This window comes from Diachasma alloeum, unplaced genomic scaffold (genome assembly GCF_001412515.2).
Source record: "Diachasma alloeum isolate Michigan unplaced genomic scaffold, Dall2.0 Dall_scaffold_00777, whole genome shotgun sequence".
NCBI classification, from domain to species: Eukaryota; Metazoa; Arthropoda; class Insecta; order Hymenoptera; family Braconidae; genus Diachasma; species Diachasma alloeum.
The window spans coordinates 3,816-23,751 of NW_021680907.1; the positions used below are offsets into that span (position 1 = coordinate 3,816).

A 19,936-nucleotide genomic window follows, 5' to 3' on the forward strand; every position below is an offset into this window, starting at 1 on the left:
CCCCGCTTTGTATATATCTGGGCGTATCTTATTTCACTGCTGCTCTTTACTTTATTATATTTATATTATTGTGTCTCTTAAAAAATAAAATTTTATGTATTGCTAAATAAGGTTGTACCTAGTAATCAGCAAATAAATAAATAAATAAAAATAAATAAACTATATTTTTCCACTTCAACATATGACATATGACAGTTTACGATAACGAATTTCAAAGAATGACCGATAGAATAATTAGAAGACATTTTTTTTCTCCTATTGAAAAAATCAAACAGAAATTTCAGACATTCAAGTGAAGAAATTTCTAGATAAAATATGTCATTGCAATAAGTTGTATGTAAAAATCAAATTCTGTTTACTTCTCGCTATAAAATATTTCATGTTGCAAATTCAATCACTAAATAAATAATAATAATATTGATTAATATTTTATTATTTCAAAAGAATATCAATGAATATAGATATTTATATTTTTCATTTAGTTATTCCATCATTTATTCATTGATATTTCATCATTATTTATTTAATCTATCTTGTTTTCATCGTAAAAAAAACGTGGAATTTCTACTGCAAAAAAAACTATATTGAAAAAATTCTTTGAGCCACGCTGCTCACAATGAGAATGTAATGTTATCTTGATACAATTCCGTTTACCGACGCTTATGTCAAGATAGCAATGCTCGAATGTGGCTGGGAAATTACAGCCTTACACGGAGAAAAGTGAATGGTAGAGGTTACTTTTATATGGTAGAGGTTACCATAAATTATGGTAAAAGGGTTTCTAAGTCAATCTCAATAGTAATTTTTACTATGTTCAACAGTAAAGCGTACTGTGTTGTATAGTAATCAATACCATTCGAACATGGTAGGCATTACTATACAATATAGCAACGACAACCATTATTAAAAGAAATTGAATAACTTGATTATTTGGCTCCAGGATTACGATATTGATCAAATGTAATTGAGGACCAGCCTCGGTCGGCATCATCAATATTACGTTTTCCCTGATATCATGTCCCAAATAATTCAGAGAGCTTACTATTTTAATATCTCCAGAGCGATTGGACGGGAGAACAGGCAGATTGATTTATTTAGTGATTACCATGTGGATGGTAATCGGTACTATTTATACATGGTAATCTCTCCTTTTCTCGATATCGTAGAAAATACTAAAAATAGCCATCAAGGCACAATTAAAATTGAGTTATCGGTTACTCATCAACAAGTCTTTACCACCACCATTTCTCCCTGGTCCAGCTATTAACAAGAGATTAGAATTAGATCCAAATTATCGTCATTTTCTGCCTGTTCTCCCGTCCAATCGCTCTGGAGATATTACAATAGTAAGCTCTCTCAATTATTTGGGACATGATATCAGGGAAAACGTAATATTGATGATGCCGACCGAGGCTGGTCCTCAATTACATTTGATCAATATCGTAATCCTGGAGCCAAATAATCAAGTTATTCTTGTTACTCAACAATTACAAGAATTTTTAAATATAAATATATATCCCACTTGACATTTCTATCTCATTATACTCATCATTATCATGATATAGTTTAGTAATCATTATCTTTTATATTCGTGACATTTTATGACTTTTTCACGTTTTACCATATAATATAGGTCATGTTACCATAGTGCATGGTAATCTGTCCTATAAACTATGATAAACTTTGCCAAACGACTATGGGTCCCTTTACCATAATTAATAGTACACTCTACCCTGTAACATGGTAGAGGGTACTATTCAATATAGTAATTTCTCCTATATTCACAGGCTTCATTCCCATCGAGAGACTTACCATGGCCCATAGTATGTAATACCATACCCCATAGGAATCATTACCATAGCATAGTAATGCTTCCTAAATTTTAGAAATACATACAAGTCGTAACTTTGACATGGGAATCTTTCCCATGGCTCTTCTCTCCGTGTACGGCTGCATCTGAAAAAGAACTTGATGTAGACATTTCGCTGCAGTGTTGCAACGCGCTGACATGCATAGTTAGATGCATTCATTTCGTATGCTGGGCTGAGACACATTAGCGGCATCCCAGTAAAGCGGTAAAAATGCATAACATTGCAATGCTACCTAGCCACGGGGTTCATCCTTGCACGTGCAAGAGATTTTCCTACCTGGGATGGGAAAGTATTTTTTGCTCACCTTTAGCTCATGGTATAAACCTGCCACGAGCCAAAAACACTTTTCCCATGAGTATCGAACGATATTTTTCATCACAATTTGTGGAAAACGCACGTTTTAGACGCGCGAAGCGTGCCATGGTAGGAGATGAGGAATGCTCCAAGATTGGCTGAGGGCAGCCCAGTGTTGGCCAGCACCGGGCCAACCTTGACCTACCCTGGGTCTATTCTCATCTCCTACCAAGGTGCCTAAAAAGTGAATTTTTCGCACAGTGTGATGAAATTGTATATTTCGATACAAGTGCGACGGGGTGGTAACGAGTGTGAAGTTGGCGGTCCGAGGGCTGCCAATCACACGAGTTAAAACACCCCATCGCACGTGTATCCGAACTATATTTTTTGTTAGTGATGTTACGTTCAGCGAGTGCCGAACTGTGCCATTTTTCGTTTACTAGTAAACGAAAAGTCGAAACTTGTAAAAGAAAAGACCTTTCGTTTACTAGTAAACGAAAAGGCAGTTTTCGACACGGGCTGAACGTAGCAGCAGTGAGAAAAAGGCACTTTTCGATACACCGACATAGACATAGCAGCAATGACTACAAATTACACGTATTCATTACAGAGAAATGCTCAAATAACTATCACCACAGACCCACCCAAAAGGGTTGAATTCCACCACTCATTTCCAACTGGAAATTCAATATGATGATGAAATAATCAAATTAGTCTGTAATTACGCTACATAAGAATAATGCCTTTACTCTATTCCTCTCCAATTGCCCACACACAGCCGATCAATCTTAGCCCAAACCAATTTACCTTTCAATGGTCCTCAAGCAATTAGAATCGTTATATTAATTTACAAATAAGCCAGAAGATAAATCAGTGAATAATCTCCATATGTGCCAGATTCGTATTAACGATGAGAGGGCCTATGAATCATTGGAGATGCACATCAGTTTGTCACGATTTCCCATCACTGTTGATTGATCGGGAATTAATTACAGCCTCATTTAATTTTCCAATGGTCAGATCAAGCGGTATGACTACATTTCGAAAAGAAATCAAATTTTCCTGTACTCATTCTTGCCTTTCTCCTGCATTGATCGACAGGTTAATTGAATTCGCCACCAATAGGTAGTAGAGAAACTGACCAAAACGATGGAAGCAATGCTTTACCGTGAAGTATTGCGGCCGTGGAAAATAAAAGTATTTTCCTTGTCGTTCCCTCAATTTTCAAATTACTTCGACAATGACAGGTCAATTGAATGTCGCTACCATACATCGAAAAAATAATGAACGTACCTTGCGTGGAATGAATGATTTTTGTCATAAAATATGATAGAACGATGAAAATTCCTGTAGGACATCACGTACATTATAGACAGCGTTCGTGGAATCGGTCGATCAACGCCCAAATCCATTAGGCAGTTACGTATTATATAACTCACAATGGCTTAGCGATAGTAATAAATATTGATTGCCACGCAGTAACCACATGCGGGAGTAAGAGAGTGTTAGTGGGGAAGGGGCAACGCTTTGATAGGAAGAAGCGAGATTAGGGTAGAGAAATTTTGGTCCCGGGTGACCGAGGCTCAGGCTCATCGGGGTCTACCCCCTTAAGTAAGACAAACGATCTCTCGATGCCCTGGTTCTGCCTGCTGCTGCCTCCACCAGATGCCACCAGAGCCCCGCTACTTTATCCTATGCAGCATCTCAAGCGATATCAGGCTGTGTAAATTCATAAGAACAAGAAAAAAGATTGCACATTTCACAGTTCAAATAACAGAATTTATGGGCTGAAACACATGCTAAAATTTGCTTGAGAAAAATTATACAGATTGATTATTACAACTCCAGATATAGGTACCTTTTCTCAATCAAATCATACGATTTTTTGAAAACTTTCATTTTCATCATCTCCAGATTAAAAATGAAATATGAAAGATGAGTAACAGACTGAAAAAAATGAAAATCGATCGTTAAGGATATCTAAGTATCTTTTAGCGTTTAGTACAGACCCCTCTATATATTCAATCATTTTCAATCCTTAAACTTGTCAATTAAATTGCGTGAGAAAAATTTGAAATAAATTTAGCTTCATTCGAATTTCATTTTGCACAGAATTATTTTTTTTACCATTCGTTGTTTATAAATGAACAATTGAAATTGTTTCAACTTTCGGAAACCTAATTTTTTTAGGCATGAAATCGATTTCCGGTAAAATATGAATATGAACAAATTTGTTACGATTCCGAACAAATGTTTTTTATGGTGGAAAATTGATTGTTTATAAATTATTTATAGAAAATGCTCGTAACTTTGAAAAATTGTATTTTTTTAATTACTTCATTAATCTTCCTTCAAAAGTGAACTTTCTAATTTATTTTCAGATTTTTAAAATGTTTGTTAACGGTTCAATATCGGGATTCAAATTCAGACCTGCGAAGTTTAAATATTACAATCATTGTAAAATGTATGGCAATTTAAGGTCAAATGGCGCTCAAATGAAAGCTCTGATATTCCACTACATTAGGAGAAAAGCATTTCACTGGATGAAAAATTGCGAAAGTACTTGGATATCCTTACGAATGTTTCCCTTTTGCACAAAAAACTGTGCGAAAAATGGAAAAAAATGTGGATGACGCAAATTCAGCAAGAAACAATTCAGTAAAAGTTTTAGATTGTTTAGATGGGTCCATGGTTAAAAAACTTCTGTTAAAAAAACTTGAACAACTGGAACTTCGAAAAATTTGAAAAAAATTAAAAACTTCAGGAAAATAATGCAAAAAACACACTATTCAGTCTCGATAAAGGGTAATTTGACACAAATTCAGAGGGAGGAAGTAAGGACATGAATAACACAACTATTCATATCCAGAACACAACAAAATATAATAAATGAGAAGTTATTTAAACCACAACATTCAGAGGAATCTCTCTCAAATATTTCAGAGTAGCGCGTTTGACATAATAACCGAAAGGTTTTATTGGCGGGAGTTCTATTTGACTAAAGATGAATTAACCAAAAATTCGCTTTCCCAAAGTTGATTTAACCGGGTTCTTTTCACAATGTTTTTTTGACGAAGGTTTTCAGACGTGACTTCGTTTAGATGCCTCATGTAGAAGAAAATTGTAAAACAAAAAATTGACCGGACACATGAAAATGGCCTAATTTGGCAATATGAAGGCATGTATAATCTGATAATATTGATAATATTTCGCAAATTTTAAGCCCAAAACGACCCTGATAGCGTGAAAAATGACCTTGCTACAGAAGATCGCAAAAACTATTTAACATTGGTTTAAAGGGAAGTTGTGCAGGCAAATAAAACGTGAATAACTCGGAACCTAGAATTGACAATCCACAAATTAACATATGCTCTTATGCAAATTATCGAAAAAAACTAGCTTCTTAAAAAAAAGGTAATAAAATTCTAAAACTTTGGTAACACAAGGGGGAAAATATACATCTCTTGGTGAAAAATTGCTATTATTAGATGCCTTGATTATGATTTATCACACATTAGGCGAGCGACATAAAAAAAAAGTAATGTTCCAATATCTACTAAATTAGCCCCACTTCCCTCAGCCATTGATTGCCGATAAATTCTGTTTCTTGGAACTCATTAACGGGTCTCCTCAGTATTTTTCGCTACAAAATGACAATGTGCTAGCGAACTAAATATGTCATATAATAATGAAGAATGGGAAAAGGAAAATTGTAAAAAAATAATGATTAATCATTAATTAATCATTCAAATTTCTGCTTATACATGTGCTTTATAAACGCTATTTTGTCTCTTACCCCTCACCCTGTTGACAATGTGCTGGCGAACAAAGGAAACTATACTTATCTATATTAAACTTTCAAAAATACGGGAAGGAAGTCTCATCGTGTTTTGCCATTAATTTGTTGAATAATTTCACGATAAAAATAATTGGCGTGATGTCTGTCACTATCCAACGTACGCGATGTTTGATGTTTCATCTCTCTCGAAAATAACGTCACTAACTTAGCCATTTTATGCTCCACTCACCCGCGCGCCTATCACCGTTTTACCCTACTGAGGAGACCCCTTAAGAGCTTCAAAAAAGTCGTAAATGAGGAATTTCTGGACAGGTCCAATGCGCACAACCATAATAGCAAAACAGTAAAACCTCGAAAAACGTTCAATTAACAAATCCGAGTGGAAATTCCGGTCAGGTCTTGATCAAGTTTGGATCAGGTTAGACCTGGCCAGTGATCAGGTATTGATCAAGTTGACGGATCCGGTCTTGATCAGACATGTTACGCCTCTGACCAATCCGGATTTGATCAGGACGAATGGACCCGAACTTGATCCAGTCAACTGTATGAAAACCGGATGACCTGTCTGTCTGTGTCAATAACAATTATCAATGATAACTAATCCAAAGCCAAAGATAATTCAATTCTTTCACCGTAGGCCACCTGTCTTAATGAATCTGTACTGTTATTACCTCTGAAAAAGCTTATTATTTTTTTACCGATGCTGGGGATCGAACCGGAGACTCTATGATTGCTAATCCTATGCCCTAACCACTACACTATCACGCTATTACTATTGAGTAAACTGTACATTGCCTATATGATTTGTATCGGGGTATTCGTTGAATTTACGATTATTCCTGATCTTGCGGAGGTGCGTGTGTATTCTCAGAGATAAAATATGTTCAATTCAATTTTTATTCATTTCATTAATGAATAATAATAATGATAATAACAATAACTCTAATAAATAAATAGACATGTGGTGATTTTTTTTTTAATCATTTGCGTGTAAGTTTGATACTCCTCTAATACGTATTTACGACATCATCATCCCTTTCTTCTATACATGTGAGAAGGGCTGGTTATTAGTTAAATTGATTAATTAAATGAAATTAATTTAATTTAATTTATTTTAATTATAGTATAATTATCCTTTTTAAAGATGGAAACTAATTATTGATAATGTTTGATAAAACTTAATTTGAATAGTATAATAATAGTTAATTAAATTATCTGAAAAACTTATTAAAATTAATGTCAGGTGGATCGGATCTGAATCTGATCATTTTCTCTTCAATTGACCCCGTTCAAATGTCGATCAAAGACATCAAATCCGTATTTGATCAAATTGGGGTCAGGCAGCCGACCCCAGGGTGAGCTCGTGCCTACCTGATCAGAACTTGATCTGAATCTTCCTGCAGTTTTTCGGATCCGATCTACTGGATCAAAACTTGGTCAGGTTCTCATCAGGCATCATCTGATCATGTCTACCTGATCAGAACTTGATCTGAACGCGCCTGTAGTTTTTTGGATCCGATCTGCTGGATCAAAACTTGGTCAGGTTCTCATTAGGCATCATCTGATCATGTCAACCTAATCAGAACTTGATCCGAATCCACGTGTAGTTTTCCGGATCCGATCTGCTGGATCAGAACTTGGTCAGGTTCTCATCAGGCATCATCTGATCATGTCTACCTGATCAGAACTTGATCCGAACCCACCTGTAATTTTTCGGATCCGATCTGCTGGATCAGAACTTGGTCAGGTTCTCATCAGGCATCATCTGATCATGTCTACCTGATCAGAACTTGATCCGAACCCACCTGTAATTTTTCGGATCCGATCTGCTGGATCAGAACTTGGTCAGGTTCTCATCAGGCATCATCTGATCATGTCTACCTGATCAGAACTTGATCCGAACCCACCTGTAATTTTTCGGATCCGATCTGCTGGATCAGAACTTGGTCAGGTTCTCATCAGGCATCATCTGATCATGTCTACCTGATCAGAACTTGATCCGAACCCACCTGTAATTTTTCGGATCCGATCTGCTGGATCAGAACTTGGTCAGGTTCTCATCAGGCATCATCTGATCATGTCTACCTGATCAGAACTTGATCCGAACCCACCTGTAATTTTTCGGATCCGATCTGCTGGATCAGAACTTGGTCAGGTTCTCATCAGGCATCATCTGATCATGTCTACCTGATCAGAACTTGATCCGAACCCACCTGTAATTTTTCGGATCCGATCTGCTGGATCAGAACTTGGTCAGCTTCTCATCAGGAATCACCGGATCAGTCGAACCTTACAAAAAACTGATCAAGTTGTGATCATGCTTCAGGTGGGCCTGAAGTAATTTCCACGCGGGAAATTTTTAGCGACTGAGCTACAAATTTTCATGGAAAGTGGGGGAAAGTGGATTAAATATTTCGTCTTCAACTGTAGAGCTGCGGGACACCCTCGATTTTCAGACATGCACCGACCACTCGCGTTCTAATGCGTAATTGTTGTTTTAAACAATAAAATATGATCACTAAACGTCAAGTAAACAATTTTCAATTAACTTTAGGCATCGGAGTTATGTATTATTAACAATTAAATTGTTCAAATCGCCCTAGCACCTAAGCTATGAAGTATAGATGAAAAGTTTCAAATCATGAATTACAAAGTGATGTCTTATTTTTTTTCACCACCAATACATTGATGATGGGCTTCCGAATGAACTGAAATATTACAAAAGTTTATAGCTTCACAACTATCAAAATACTATCCATGGGGGCTATCAAAATTCCAATTTTTCGAATACTTTGTATGCGCGGGTACACATAGTTTCTGTCCAAATTTAAAGTTTATATCTCGATTTTTGTAAAAGCTAGAGTGTTTACAAAGTTTTTTATGAAAAAACGGAAAAAGGGGAATATCTCGAAAATTTTGTATGAATGGATATAGAAGGCGTCGAAACGAATATTTTGAAAGAAAATAGATCTAAATCGGTCTCCTGGTTTTGAAGATATTTGCTGAAATCGATTTAAAAATGAATCGCTTTTTCTCAAAAACTATTAGCTTGATTGGGCCGAAATTTTGCACAGAACTAGTCCTCATTAGGACCTATAATCTAACACGATTTTAGATTTTTCGGAATTACTTTAGCCACTTCATTGCTCAATCTTCTAAAAATTGACCGCCGGGACGGTGGCGGTGGACTTGGTCACATGTACACATGGTCGCCAAACTTCGTATTTTTACGATCCAGGCCATTCTACATCATTTCCAATCAAAATTAGAGAATGTGAAAATCAAAGGATTGCAATGCTTCCATTCGGAAGCAAAAACGAGTCATGTTCGAATATCTACTAAATTAGCCCTACTTCCCTCAGCCGTTGATTGCCGATAAATTCAATTTCAAACTTGAAATCCGTTTGAACTAGTAATTGATCCTGTACTCTCAATAACCATCCATATAATGTGTGTAATTATACGACGTAGCAGCCAATTACCCCAATATTTCGAATAGAAAATTCTGATTGTACGTTGGAAATCAAGGGCCTTTGATCAGTTGGTAGGCTGATTGTGAGTGAGACATAAAAAATGGCCCTCATGGATGCAATTCGAATCGAGCAGAAACGAGTTGAGCATAGCAATAACCAAAATGCAATCACGATGAGTTAAACAGATGAAATTGTCCTGGTGAAGAGAGAGGATTCAGCTAGTCAATGGCAGATGGCGAATGATAATCACTAGAAATTAATAGCAATGGCACTCGCCGCACATTTCGTTTTGACCTACACTAATACATACCATTGTACATGAAAATCCATTATGCATTGGTGTGTAATTGATCACTGATCATTTCTATTTACCTGACTCATATAGCATGAGAATTTCGTTGGCAATTCAAATATCCCCCAATTTTATGTCTACAATATTCAGTATCAAAATAATTTTGGATGGGGCGAAACTGCAATAGATGTCGGTGATTAATTCAAGTACAGCCACTGTAATTGCTCGCGGGGAATATCAATTTGATTGGTATCGTGAGCGTCAAGCACATTTGATTTTAATAATAACTCAATTTTGAATTTTAATGCTGTTTATTAATTTAGTTTAGTTGTGTGTTACATTCTCCCAGAACTTTTTCTCCATGTATTATTCTATTCTACAGATACTGTATTCATTTCACCGTTATAACTATAACACCATTTTTTTTCATCAAAATGTGTTCGTTGTTCGTGAAAATAATGTAATTCCATGAATACGAAATGGATGATATCACCATGCAATGTCTCCGGGTGCTGAATATAATTCTGGTAATGCAATTGATTCTTTCAAGCAAAAGCGGTATACCGAAATGGCTCTAAAAATCAAATGACATAATTATTCTCTCGTTTTAAAAAGATTTCTCAGGCAGAAATGATTGAATTTTTAGCCCCAAGCACAAAGACAGAAGATTACTAGCATCATGCGAAATATGCAACTGAAATAATAAAGGTCCTGCCGGTGTTTACAAAGCGCTTTGCAGCCCACGCCGTGTGTGCACGATCATTTTACAATTTTTTCCTTCCTGTGAGGCTGCATTTTTGCGCTTCGAATGCTGGCAAACGAGCCATTAATTTCCGTGAAATCGTTCGAGTGGTTCAAATCCAGATTTCCCCATGAAAACATATGAAAAACGAAAAAACAATAAAATATTGAATAAACAAAAACTCGTCGATCGTCAATTTTTCCATCGTAAAAATTTCAGATCCCGATACGAACCACATTCGCCAACGCCCATGTTATCGCCAGTATTGAAATTGTCAGCTGTGGTAATCATCAAAAAAACCATTGCACATACAGAGAGTGCCGTCTGGTTTATCCGATTTTCCCGGCTCTTCTCACTGTAAGTACGCTTTGCTCCTTTCGTGAAAAGTCATGATACCACACGTTGAGCGAGAATCGGACTGTCGTAATTATTTCCGCTGCAAAATTAATTCAGTGAAATGAAATACTACTACCCAAAGCCGATGCAGCATTAGAGGCGCATTTTCCTTGAATTTCTACATTAATATTATGAAATCGCATTAATAACATCGCATTTATTAAAATAATCCAGTTACTAAGCTTTATCCGCTCGATATCATTAATTTTTTTTAATGAATTTTTTTCATCCCTTAAAATATCACCAGAATTTCTCCATTCCCTCAAATTCCCCTCATTTAACCTAAAATAACCATAACAGCAGAATTTTCATTATTAACCCCCTTAAACCTTCACGTAACTGGGTTTTACGACACTAGTCTTCCCCTTGGTCCATAAAAACTTCAACTGCCACGCGCTGCACCATAAACAAAGCGCGGGAAAAATTTCAACTCATCCGATTTCTCGTTTTACTATGTCACCTGACCATCCATCGAGCGAATCAACTTGGCTGAAACGAATATATAAGTTACGCATGCGTAAATACGGATAACTAAATTCCCGTTCGTCTCCCGTGCGACACGTGCACCCACAATCCAGTGGCTTTGATAGGTAGACGGTATATTGGATACGTACCACGTTTCTCCACTGCCATTTATTCACCGTCGTGATCGAACCTACGAGTAAAAGTCTCGCACTTCCTTCGACTCGATCGTCAACGAGATCTTCCACACTTTCTGGTGAGTAATGTGGATTAAAATTGCAAAAACTCATTGACCGGGAGTGATTACGTTTCATTAAGAAAAAAATGAGTGGAGACAAGACGGATGAACGAGTCTAATACTGCATGAGGATACCGCGTGCGAAATTCTCGTTAATATTCGCATAAACCGTTGCAAATGGTAACTCAATACTTTGGTACAACTCTTGCAGCTGCTACATTTATTTTTTATTTTTTAACCATTCGATTCGTTTTCGCGCCTGACTGACATTGCGCACGACATCTTGATTGCGCCCGACACTCTGCAAATTATTATTTTTTTAACGACTGATACGGGTTAATAAGTTTTAATTGAATTGTATCTGGAATTGTCTGGAACATAATTTCAAGTGTTATATCTCTTGTCTGTTCACTCAATCCACACGCAAACATGATCTCATGGTCATTTATTTATCATTAATTTCTATAGTTTTTCTGGAAATAACATTCTCGTATTATTTTAATATATCCGATTCGTTTGTGCTCCGACAACTTTCCTTTTGTACATTCGACGAAGTATTGCATTCTCCGGAATTTGGGAGCACAACAGAGAAGGTGGAAAAAAAACTCGCCATCGCAACGATATCTGGGCTAGAGTCCACACAGTATCTCACAGTATCAACAATGTTTGAAAGTCATCTGAAATTCGCTTCGTTACCTTGCTTTTGTTTTGCTTCTATTGATTTGAAATTTCGCCTTGGAGTCAAATGCTTTACGCACCTTGTTTACTCACCGAGCTGAGAGATGCTCTGAATACGAATAATAATGATAATAATACACACTTTTTCACAGGTTTTGAATTATAAGACTGCTTTGAATACACGGAATCTTGTGAACAATGGTGTCATCCATGGTAGGAGAAAATGGCGATGCTATTTCGCATATTAGAGCATCACCCGCTGAGGGCATTCCACATGGTGATTATCGACTAGTTGGATGGGACATGGATACGACTGGAAAAATGCTGGTGGATGAGATATGCCAAATTGCTGGTTACACGCCGAGCTCGTCTTTTGCACAGTACGTCATGCCATTTAAGAATCTCACACCTGCGGCTAAAAAACGTCACAATCTCAAAGTCGTCACTGTGGGGAAATACAGATTATTAAAAAACAGCAAAACCAATAAGGTAATAATTTTTCATTCCTCCTTCTATTCATTTTTCTCAACTCCCTTCGCTCTTCCAATTCTGTGAAGCAACGATAATTCCCTTTCCTCTCAGATGATTGAATTTTTTTTTTCATAAAACTGCAATTTATCACATCACTCCGATTCACCACTCCTTCTCCATCCATCATTATCTCAGGAAAGTTATTAATAGACGTTAAAATTTATATCTACACTCAGGTATTAAAAACCAAAAGCGAGATCTCTGCTATCACAGACTTTCTTGACTGGCTGGAGGAGGTGAAGGGCGATGCTGCCGATGGGGTGATTCTCATCCACCATGAATCAAGGAAAGTCATTCCTGCGATGCTGCTTGCGTCGCTTATTAAGTTCAATCTTCTGGAGAGGTTCAAGAAGACTGTCAAAGGATTCGCCAATGGATTCAACATTGCTAATGTGAAATGTGCTAATACCATTCGTGCTTTTTCACTGAGAACTCTGTCACGTGTCCTACTCGATCAGGTAATATTATCGTTTGATTAAAGATAAGAAATTATGCAATTTCAGATTTTTACATTTCTTTAAATATTTTTTGTTCTACTCAAGGCCCGGGTGTATTATCTTTCAAACGTGATTTTGATAGTTTTTTTTTTATTTCCGTAATATGAAATATTCTCCAATTGTCATTAATTTTCCCTAACGCTGGAGTCCCCAAAAATTATTATTGTACAACAATAAAACAAGTGGGAAATTGCTTGTGTATTGGATATTGCATAGTTATTTTCACTAATAAATTAGCAATATGCTTCCGAATGGTTATTTTGCACGTCATTTTCGTCTACCATGTATAATTCATTGTTTATTTCATTTTATTAAATTAAATAAGATTTCCTTTTACTTATTTTTGTCAGATTTTCAACTTAGTTGAATGGTATCAGTATCATTGTTATTATCTCTTTGCTTCTATACAACCGATTGTCTTATTTACACTTCTATATCTCCCCTCAGCCCTTCCTTAAAACGTTGGTAAAAAAAATTTATTTACACATACTTGAATGAATTTAAAACATTACATTTGAAGAAACCATCAGAAAGCTCACTTTCAGGGAAATTCATGAAAAATTCAACATTTTCAACAATCATCCTAAAAATCAAATCAACCAATATAGCTATCGTAATCATCTTTTAACTTCGACTTAATGGCCTTAAAACAAAAATAAGCTATGATTGAATTCATTTGAAGCATGATATTCAAAGGTACCCCGGAATTCGGATTTTGAAAAAATACAAATTTTTGAAAATTTTTGTATAAACCAAAGTAACGATTATTGCGATTGCCTTCATCTTCGAACTCGGCCGAAAGAACATCCAAACAATTTTTTTAAGCCGTTATTCAATCAATTCAGAAAATTTTTTTAGTTATCATGGGACAACCATCGAAAAAATTCAAAAATTGAAAAAACTAATCCATGAATTAAATTTTAATTAATGGCGATCGATAGGGCTCACCAATATCTACATTTCAAAAAAAATTCAATCCATTCATTAGCGAAAAATCGAAGAAAAACGTTACCACATACATACATACATACACACATCCGTACGGACACGGTTTAAAAATTGCATCTTCAATCTTTTTGGATCGTAATGGGTCGATATAACACAAAAAATTCAAAACTTGAATTTGAATTATTACAATGCTTCCATGCAAAAAAAGAAACAACTGAATATTTTCAAACAGCCTTCTTGAATAATACTGAACAATGAACCCAATAAGGAAAACATTAAACATTAATAATTTAAGGCGAGAATACTATGACTTTTAAAAGTTGCGGGCGATTATACCGAGATTTCTCATGCGTTGAAGATCGATTATATATGTCTAAAAACGAATAATTAGTGAAAAAAAATTGTTCATTGTTCGTTTGCTTCGCACATGTTTAAGGATAATCAGGCGAGGAGAAAATGTAGGAGGTGAGGCGGAGGGGTTTCTATTGTTTTCCTGCAGAAAACCAATCGCTGAACAAAAAAATTTTTCCCATTCGGATTCAAAATTCAGACAATATGAGGGAGTATCTCCGGTTAAAAATTATTTTTGTAGTTAATCAAATTTATTTGTATCTGTTCCGCGCATTGAATGGTTTTCAGATTTTTTTCTTTAATAAATGAAAAAATATTAATCCATGCGAGAAAGTGGCAACATCGTCGGTAGTTTTTTTTTCACTAGGAGCTGGTGCCACTGGCTCGAGGGAGCTCCAATCACGACGCTTCATCGCTCTCTCTCTCAAGCAACCTTTAAATTGACCGCGCTACCTCCACCCGATCGGTACTTGGGACGTTGCTGTTCGTTTGGGCTGCGTGCGCAGAAATGTCATTTTTCAGTACTTTTTTCGCTATTATTAATAAACAATGCTCCTAGGCGACAATCTTTTTCACTCAAAGAATCATTGATCACATGTTCTAAATGTGTATAAAGTTTCATGACTTTGGCTGCATTTTTTCCTTGGGTTTTGCAGTTTTTTTGATGATTTCCTTAAGATCACGGGTTAAATGACCACTTTTTCAAAAATTCATCATAAATTAACCATGCTCCCCAGCAGTCTGAAACTTTGCACCCGCCTTTTCCATCATTTAAAGAATACGTAAAAAAATGGCTGCTTTTTTCCAACCCTCCCAGCTCGCCCGATTATCCTTAAAATGTTAAAAATACTCCAGGGCCTCCAATTTTTTTATCTACAGAGGTTTTTTAGTTTTCAAAATTTTTTTAAAATACTGACAATTACAGTTACGAATTAGTTTTTTGAAGTTCGACTCCTACACAGCTAATTTTATTTTCTTTAATATAAAAATTTGCGCCATTCATGTAAAATAGGCAAAAAAATTATCCTTAAAATATTTAAGATGTATTCTCGATTCTTTAGAACCATTTTTTGGGATGTCTTACATGAATGGTGCAATTTTTTATTTAAAAAAATACGGAATTAGCTATATAGAAGTCGAATTTCAAAAAACTAATTCGTAATTGTTATTGCACACATTTTTTCAAAAATTTTGAAAAAAAAACCTTTGTAGCTCACAAATTGAAGGCCCTGAACTATTTTTAACATTTTGAGCGTCTGCGGGGCAAACGAACAATAAATAATTAATTTTTTTGCAGTCATTATTCATTTTTAAACATATATAATTTATCTTCAATGTATAAGTAATCTCATTCCAACAGCCCGCGACATAGGGGAGAAAACTCATAGTAGTCTCCCCTTAAGGTGTTTCGGCTGAAAAGTCAAAATAATGAAAAAAAAATTGGAAAATTCATGGGAGAAATTTCTAAGTATGCTGCATCATTGAGAATTCTTGCGCATTTTCTTCAGATCTCAGTTTCAAGACAGAAAATAATGAAATTTGGATGTTCTTGTAACCCCTCTAGTTATAACCTCCGAGGTTACTCCACTCTGAATTAGGGGAAATTTCCATGGCACCCAAAAAAATAATATACTATTGAGGAAAAACTAGTGCGTGATAAATCAAAAATTTCTTGAGAAACTATACAAGTTTCAGATTTTTTTCAGATTTCATAAGAAAGTTATTTGAACAAGTGATTTGGAAAATTATGAGTTTCGGGGCAATTACGCTCTCACGCGCAGGCATGTGATTCGAATGTCAGTGCATCATGGGAAAGATATGGGTTGGACCCTGAAACTGAGAGAGGGAAAACACTCGACAGGTTTATCAACTCGAGACGCATTTTAATATTATTTCAATAATTAGAATAACATCCAATAAAAATTATTTGGCACCCGTAGGTGATGACAAAAAAATCAATCAATCTGATAAATAAAATCAATATCCAAAAAATGTTCAAATGCACACTTAAATAGTTACTTAAAAATTGGAAAATTTTGTGCTCAGCGATTGAATCAGTGCTCAAGAACAATAAGACTCCCCCTCCGTTTCACCCCCCGGTGATCTACAGACGAAACACCTTAACGTATCTAATGGCTATCAGATCGGCACTATTGGACGTGTTTCATAATATTTATTAAAAACGCTCTGTGGAAATGTTTCTTTTTTCCGCCTTAAATTAATTGTCTCATTATAATTCTTGGGGACTTTTGCGTTATGTAATAGTATTTTTCGTCACTAGGTCGAAAGAAACGTTTCTGGCTACTATAAGATTGTCATATGAGCTAGAAAAGTTTTTTTCGGCAATGTGCCGAACATATTTTATGGCCCGGAATGCCAAAAACTAATATGGAAATAGGTAAATATGTCAGATTATGAAGATGAGATGACATTCGAAAGATAATCCATCCCGATTTTGAACTTTCATTTTGTTAAGGGGATACGTCGGTGAAATTTAAGGGGCTGTTTTTGGTTGAAGTTAACCACAGTTAACCCGTGGTTAAAGTTAAGTTTAGAGCAGGGATGGGAAAATTAAATTACATTTTTCTTTCGTAATCTAAGAAAAATAATTGGAGATTACAATTAAATATCAAGTTGTATATCAATAACCCATTAATACTTTGAAATTTATAATTCTTCTGAATCGATTGGGAAATACATGAGTTTTTATTAGCACTAATCGTAAATTACCAAAATATTCGAATGAATTTTCAATGACCTCTACTAACTATTGGCGATAGAAATAATCTAATAAAATGCCATTGGAGAATACTTGACTAACCGGGAATTTGATTTCTCAGATTACAGATTATTGAATAATAAATATTCACAATACCGAATTACTGCAATGGGCAAGTAATTTCATATTGTAGTTCTCCAAATTACATCGGTAATTTGGAATCTGGCTTCGACGATTTTCCGATTAGCTAGATAATTCATTCGTTATTTGCCAATTACTTAATTGACGGGATGATTTACTTTAATATTTCCAAATTCCCTTCTGTAATTTGGAATTAGAATAATCACACAGAGAAAAAAAATGTAAATTCAAGATTTTTTTCTCTACATTCTCAACTCTGCAGTTTAGAACTTACATGCGGCTAAAATCTAGAAAAAAAACAATTAATTTCAGAAAATAAATAAATAAAATTAATCAAGCAAAAAATGATGGTTTCAAGGCAAAAATATTCTGGAATCTATTGAATTAGGGGATTAAGTTCCCCTCCTTAGCACATTTTCAAAATAAAAGACATTTTAGAAATTTTGAATTGAACCTTTGAAAAAATGGAATAAAATTGTCCTAAAAGGTTGGACTCAGACGATTCAGCATCATCTGAAACGTGCAGATTCATTATCCCCTAAAGAAATTTTTTTTTCTAATTTTTGGCCTAATTTCAAGTTTCCAAATTCCCTTTGAAAAATAAATAAAAAATTGTCCTCAAAAGTTGGGCTCAGATGATTCAGAATCATCTGAAACGTGCAGATCCATTATCCCCTGAAGTGAGCAATTCGCCTGAGTTGTGTTAAAAGGTCGTATAAACATTTTCTTTGGTTTTCCCCAAAATTTGTGCCAAAAGATCGCATAAACACTTTCCCAGGGGATATGAAATCTCCACGTTTCAGATATTTCTGAGTCATCATTCAGCACATCTTTTCGGAACCAAATTTTTTATTTTTCTACAAGGAATTTGAAAAATTTTAAAAATTCAGGCCAAAAGGTCGCAAAACACTTTTCCAGAAAATATGAAATCTCCACGTTTTGGATGATGCTGAGTCATCTGAGGTCAATTTTACGAGACAAATTTTTTCATTTTTTTACGCGTCATTTTTTGAATTTTTCGAAAATTTGTGCCAAAAGGTCGTATAAGCACTTTCCCAGAGAATGCGAAATCTCCACGTTTTGAATAATTCTGAGTCATCTGAGCCTAATTTTATGAGACAATTTTTTTTATTTTTTTACGCGTAATTTTTATTCACTGAAAATTTGGGCCAAAAAGTTGTATGAACTCTTTCCCAGGGAATATGAAACCTCCACGTTTTTGATGATTCTGAGTCATCTGAGCCTAATTTTATGAGACAATTTTTTTTATTTTTTTACGCGTAATTTTTATTCACTGAAAATTTGGGCCAAAAAGTTGTATGAACTCTTTCCCAGGGAATATGAAACCTCCACGTTTTTGATGATTCTGAGTCATCTGAGCCCACTTTGTCGAGACAATTTAAAAAAAAAATTTTATGGAGAATTTTTCAATTTTTTGAAAATACAAATAAAAAAGTCGTATAAACAGTTTCCTAGGGAATAATAAATTTCCACGTTTCAGATATGTATGGGTCATTTGAAACTAATTTTTCGGAACATAGTTTTTGGTCTGCTTAAAAAGAATTAAGAGACTTTAAAAATTCGAGCCCGGGGATCGTATACATACTTTTCCAGTAAAATTTTCTTTTTTCAATTCCTTCGCAAAAAAAAGTTTTCGATGGAAAACAAAAAAACATTTTAATTAATGAAAAAAATTTAAAAAAAAGGAAAAACAGGGCAGAAATAATGTTTAGATAGAATAGAGTAGAATTCCACCTCGCTTTTGGATACTTTCCGAAACAAAAAGTCAGTTTCACAAAAAAAAATGAAAAATCTGCAATCCAGATGGAGAAAGGTGATACAACGCGGAATTTTCAACTCTTCGTAATTTCAGGACATTTCTGGTGTTGTGAACAACTTTAAACCATGGTTAATCGAAAGGNTGTGAACAACTTTAAACCATGCTTAATCGAAAGAACGGGAAATTTTCGCCAATAATACATATTGAAGACTCAAAAAATGTCTTATCATTTCTTCTGATACCCAGAATTTCAACAAAAAGACGACAAAAATCGAAAATCAAAGAAATTGACTTTTCCGACGATAATGGGGAGAGTTTTTCAAAGCTCTTTTGATAGTAGAAAGAACCATCGGAAAAGTCTCTACAAAATTAAAATTTTCAAGGAACGAAACCGAATCAATTTTTGGCTAAATCACTCACAATACAATTTTATGTTAATCATTCATTCCAGATTAACTCAAAAAATGGTCTCAAAAAAATTCAGAATCATCTAAGCATGAATATTTATTAACCCCCCCAATAAACGGGATTACGCCCTTTTAGTTTCGTAAAAAAATTCTCAATTCCCTGTGAGTAAACAAAAAAAAATTGTTTCAAAAAATTACATAAAAATGAGTCAGACTCATCTGAAACTTGGAGATTTTGTACTCTCTCAGGAAGTGATTATACAATCTTTTGGCCCAAATTTGAACAATCTTCGAATTTACTCTAGACAGAGCAAAAA

The 19,936-nt window shown here is 35.1% G+C and overlaps 1 protein-coding gene across 1 annotated transcript in view; it reads left to right on the forward strand.

Annotated features, from left to right (window-relative positions):
- Nucleotides 1–11,420: 11,420 nt before the first annotated feature.
- Nucleotides 11,421–19,936, forward strand: part of LOC107044649 (maternal protein exuperantia) — a 16,892-nt gene continuing 8,376 nt past the window's right edge. The window contains exons 1-3 of the mRNA XM_015266599.1: nt 11,421–11,585; nt 12,398–12,734; nt 12,953–13,234. Coding sequence (XP_015122085.1) covers nt 12,444–12,734; nt 12,953–13,234 — 573 coding nt within the window. The 5' untranslated portion in view covers nt 11,421–11,585; nt 12,398–12,443. The remainder of the gene's footprint in view (nt 11,586–12,397; nt 12,735–12,952; nt 13,235–19,936) is intronic.